Source organism: Colias eurytheme, chromosome 15, assembly GCF_061535395.1.
Source record: "Colias eurytheme isolate Ceu_HAF_F1 chromosome 15, ilColEury1 Martin Lab GWU primary, whole genome shotgun sequence".
In the NCBI taxonomy this organism is placed as follows: domain Eukaryota; kingdom Metazoa; phylum Arthropoda; class Insecta; order Lepidoptera; family Pieridae; genus Colias; species Colias eurytheme.
Window position 1 is genome coordinate 11,850,316 of NC_142994.1, and position 5,314 is coordinate 11,855,629.

The following is a 5,314-nucleotide window of genomic DNA, read 5'->3' on the forward strand; positions in this document are numbered from 1 at the left end:
ACAAATTTTGTGTATGCCGTAATAGATGTGTAGAGAATCAATTAAATAAATCAAATTGAATCAAATTATGTAGGTCATAATGCTCACAAATAACAATTTATATTTTCATACATGGAAGATTTATAAATTGGTTCCAGTTGTCTTTGAATTTATAAAAAATAACATAATTTACTTTTTCTTACTATTGACTGAATTAAAACAAATTTTGGCTTGGTTATCCAAAGAATGAAAGTGATGAAACCATTTCAATTAAAAATAGCCTCTAGTTCTTTTTGGTAGGCAAGTTATCACATCATCACAGGTATCTTTGCGTATAAATAATTATATTAGCTGTGCTCCGCGGTTTTACCCACGTGGCTCCGCTCCTGCTGGTCTTAGCGTGATAATAATTATATAGCCTTCCTCGATGAATGGGCTATCTAACACCGAAATAATTTTTCAAATCGGACCAGTAGTTCCTGAGATTAGCGCGTTCCAACAAACAAACAAACTCTTCATCTTTATAACAGAGGCGGCTCGTGACAAAATTTTATGGGTGTTCACTTGAAATAAAACACTGAAAATACATGGTGTAAAGCAGTACATTTATCAAAAAAATTACTTATAAAGGAAATAGCTACATACGTCTTTCTTTTTGGTGTGCAAAAATATCTATAACTTAAAGCGACAAGACATTCGTAAATATCTGTTGTTGCTTTCATCACAACCACACAACCACGGTTTTTTTTACATATTGTTCAGATTTAAACACACGCGTATATGTTTTCGTTTTTGTCGTACATTTTTGTGTAAGATCAAGTTCAGGCCGTGGCGGTCCCTTAGCTTTACATTCAAGCCGAATTTGTAACGTTTTATCACACTTTTTAATGAACGCCACATTATAATTATTGTTCATTTTAACACTCACAAGTAATACTGATAAGTACAGGCTATTTCAACACGTATTTTATAATTTTAATTAGAAAATTGCATGAATCGCGCGCGTGCATTGAAGTTGACTCGAGAGTCGAGTGTTTGTTTATACATATTATAGACGTAGCAACTGGCAACGTCGCAACCGCTGTCCTGCCGGGCGGTAAAAACGAACCGGCAACGTTTGCGGGTGCGGCGCACCGAATTTTGCTACTTTTCCATAGAAAATCTTTTGTTTCACGCGCAGGGCTCTGGCAAAACCCTCTCTTTCACTCCTATTGGATTTCGTATTAGGAAATGTACTAAATCTTTTTTCATTGGAGCGCAATCGTGAGCGCACCGCTTCGCGCGTTACATAATACAGTAGGTATTATACAGGTGTATGGGATGATGGAATGATGGATATATTCATTGGTATTAACAGTAGTTTTAAAGATTACGATTGATTTTAAATAGTAATAATTAATGTTAATAATTAAATTAAGGAGTATGATTTTATTATAATTATTTATGGGAGTTCACTGCACCAGCGCTCCTTAGGGCGAGCCGCCTCTGCTTTATAATATTAGTATAGCTGATATTTCATAAAAAGACGCCTCATCTGGTTATCAGATCGGTGAAGGTCGATCTTAATTCGGATCTCGTACTAAAAAGGTAACTACACAAACTAAATTAAAATAAAAAGCAAACATAATTATCAAACAATCAATTTATTCATCGTTTCTTATAGAAACAGGGTTTCAACGACAAAAATGGCAATTTATTCTTCTTAGGCGGCTCATTGACTTTCGTGAACTCCATGAAATAAAACACATTATTGCTTTTATCCAAATCCTTCAGTGAAAAACCCATCCTTTGAACATCGTTTATGAATTTGTCTACATCGTCGAAACGGCTCTCTACTTCTGCTATTAATAGATGCCCGCTGAAATATGCATTTTTATTTACATTATCTCTATTTATATAAAAGCGATGGTGAGTAATCAGGACATAATAAAAATTACTCGACTTAACAATATGTATTTAAATTTAGCAGGGAAGTTTTTTATATGCTAAAGGGCTTTTTATTATTTCAGGCTGCGAATAGAATTTCGGGAACAGTTAAACTGCTTTATCGTACATCCAGTACATGAAAATAATGTTACAAAATTGTAGAATAACTATGCTTTGGCTTATATTTCTGTCCTAGCATTATTAACATCAACACTTTTAAAATAATTGGGTTGTAATCTTTGAATTCTTATACATGTAACGTCACATAGCACTAAGTTTTTACAATCATCACTCGGTATTTAAATTGCAACATTAATTACAAAGCAACCAAACATATGTCACTGTTTAATAACTTAACACAACAATTTTCCCTCCAAAAAACTTACCCTTTCTTCAAAACGCGATTAGCTTCCACGATAAACTGAGTCAACTCCGTCCCCATGAGCGCCAAGCAATATACAGCTACATTCATTGAACTGGTCAATAGTGGAGTATGGGCTATATCACATACTTCAACATTTGGGTTAAACGCTACTAAATCGAATGACCTAACTTTTTGTGGCACTTGTCGAGAAAGGATACCTTCTCCACACCCCATGTCAACTATTAGATGGGATTTCGGCCTGAAAACGAATTTTTATTAAAAATCGATCGATCCAACTAAGAATAGGATGGAATCAATAATAGTCTAAGATAAACGATAATAATTTTTGTATTTGGTAAAGAGTCCGAAAAATTATAATGTCATTGAAAAAAAATCGAAGTAAATCGTATTTTTCAAGAAACAATTGACACATAAACATTACCATTAATTGGCTTGCACTTAGGTGGGGTACAGAGCGGGGTGGAGCGAAAGATCAAAGGATCGATAACATTTTTTGGCACATTTAACTATTACAAAAATAAACTTACATTTTCAATATCCTTTTAACAATAACATCAAGGGGTTTTACGGGCCACTTCTTCACCTGCTGCTGGTAGCCTTCATGGTATGTTTGGAATGCATTGGGGTCCTCCTCAAAGAGCTTTTTGGCATCCGAACCGGATGATGTATAAAGCTTCTCATTTAAATACCTAAATTGTGCAGCTAGAAGGGAGAAAAAATACAGATCCTTCATTATTCATTATACGATTTTGTAGTGTCCTTCCAACTACCATTAGTTTTTTTTATTTTTAGTAAAATTTTTTAGTCAGTTTTGGTCTATACTGTTTCTACTAATATTGAAATATATATTTATTCTTTATTACTCCGAGAATGTTACAATAAAACTTAACCTAGGAATACACATAAACAATTGGCGGTCTTATCGCTATACAGCTATTTCTTTCAGACAATGAGACATATGGAGGTAATATTGTAAACAGAAAAATGTCTTTATGTCAGCTGGTAATTTATAATGAAGGTTCTTATGGACAGAAAACACGAAAACGGTGCAATGAGGTAGAAAAATGTCTGTTACAAGCTAGTACAATATAATTATAAGTGGCTAGGAAGTAAATATTATGTAGATTGTAGATTAAAGTCTTATGCTAATAACTAAATTACACATTACCTTTAAGTCGCTGCAGCATTCGTTCTCTCAAATTGTTACCGTTAACTTTTACTGTACTTCTAAGATTTTGTTTTTGTAAAACATTTCTTAACAGTTGTTTTTTACGTTCCTCTTTTGACAGTGGCTTTTCCTCTACGAATGTTTCTTCCACAGCTTTTTCTTCTTCATGTTTACTTTTTTTTAATTTCTGTCTTTTAGCATTAATTATGGCTTCATCGAGTTTGTCAGTGTCGAAAGTCTCTATTTCAAGGCTTTCATTTAAGTCAGGATTTTTATCACTTAAGTTACTTTCATGAGGTCTTTTTTTTCCTACAATTTTTGTATCTGAACAGTTTTCACTCCGTTTATTTTCTAGTTTCTTATGTTCTGTTTCTATTTTTTTAATAATATTAGTACTTTTAGGTTCACTCTGTTTATTTGCTAATTTCTTGGGTTCTGTGTTTATTTTTTTACCAACATTCTTACTTTTAGGTATGTCTTTCATTGTGGAAGACTTATTTTTCAATAAATTATTTTTCTTTACAATACCATTGGATATAATAGGTGGTTTCTTAACCTTTTTATTTTTCTGTGGATGCGCAATTCCATTGGGTTTTTTAACGTCATTGATATTCTTTTCACTATTTTCTTTTTTAGTTATGTCATTATTATTATTAATCGGCTTGGGTCTGTTTTTCTAAAAATAAAACGTTCATTTCACACATTAGCTACTGTTACTTTAAAAATAAAAATTTGTAGACTATGAAAAATAATTATTGGACAAACTTAAGACTTACTTTTATTTCTTTTAAAAAGTCCAAATTTGAAGCCGGGACGCTAGCCTCCCATTCCGGTACTTTAAACATTTTGATTATTATAACTTAAATATTAATACATAATTCACGAAGGAATTAAATAATTCATAGCGTGTTTACAAATCAAAAACATGTGAGCGTAATTTTGATTTTTGACGTATGGCATTGTATCAACACTGACAGTGACAGTTCATCACAGAGCTCGTCACAGACTAATAAGTTTTTTTTATTTACTCTATGTTATGTGTGTAATTCGAAATTTAAACACTTATAATCAAAATTAAAAGAAATGGTGGGAATTTATTACCAAAAAAGTGAAAATAATCCGAGTTATCACAAGGTATACATATAAATTAACTTCCATGTATTATATCCGCCTCTCTTGTTTTCGCTCTCATAAATAAAATTGACAAACGTAAAATTAATAACACTTAGATTTTTTATGTGGTCATGAATATTCGCTCTAAAGATATCAATTATTAAAATTTCGCTGAAATTAAATGAATATTTATATAAAGAGTACACACTACGCATGTCCAATTTTAGCACATGCGCTTATCAGAGTATCCAGCCCAGCTGTGTATCTATCTAAACAATATTGAACTGTGCAAAATAATATTCAATTAGAAGCTTCTTATCTTAAACATTTACGTACTGAAATGAAGTAAAAAAATGACACAGAGGAGGATTTCATGATAGTCTAAACATTTATAGCAACCACTGTTAAGTTCAATGATTAATAACAAAATATAAATTTATATAATAGATAAAATAAAATTAATAAATGAAGGATAAAAAGGTAAATAATAAAGCTGCATATTTATTAATTTATATTTATGTTTGGTAGTGTAAGTGCAATAGTGCGATATATCATAAAAATTATTAGTTTTGTGTTATACCTGTAGGTATGAAATTGCACATATTAAATATTTAAGTGCAATTTAATGGCACGTTTACCTTTTCTATTAGAAATTGCATAGACGTGATAAAATGAAGGTCTCAATTTTATAGCAAAACATTTATTATAATATTTGTATGTATATTTACAGAACACACTATTAT

At 31.5% G+C, this 5,314-nt stretch overlaps 1 protein-coding gene across 1 annotated transcript; it reads right to left on the reverse strand.

Moving 5' to 3' along the window:
• Positions 1-1,612: 1,612 nt before the first annotated feature.
• On the reverse strand, positions 1,613-4,437 carry LOC149902608 (ribosomal RNA-processing protein 8). The gene is made up of 5 exons (XM_090110362.1): positions 4,235-4,437; positions 3,459-4,134; positions 2,818-2,992; positions 2,292-2,528; positions 1,613-1,837 (listed from the first exon to the last, which is right to left on the reverse strand). The coding sequence occupies exons 1-5, from the start codon at positions 4,301-4,303 to the stop codon at positions 1,627-1,629; spliced, it is 1,368 nt and encodes a 455-aa protein (XP_089966488.1). The 5' UTR covers positions 4,304-4,437; the 3' UTR covers positions 1,613-1,626.
• Positions 4,438-5,314: the final 877 nt, after the last annotated feature.

Coding starts and splice junctions, on each gene's coding strand:
- LOC149902608 (XM_090110362.1), bottom strand. CDS start 4,303: ATGTTTAAAGTACCGGAATGGGAGGCTAGCGTCCCGGCTTCAAATTTG. Junction 4,135..4,234: donor ACTTTTTAAAAGAAATAAAA/GTAAGTCTTAAG, acceptor TTTTATTTTTAG/AAAAACAGACCCAAGCCGAT. Junction 2,993..3,458: donor AATGCTGCAGCGACTTAAAG/GTAATGTGTAAT, acceptor TCTCCCTTCTAG/CTGCACAATTTAGGTATTTA.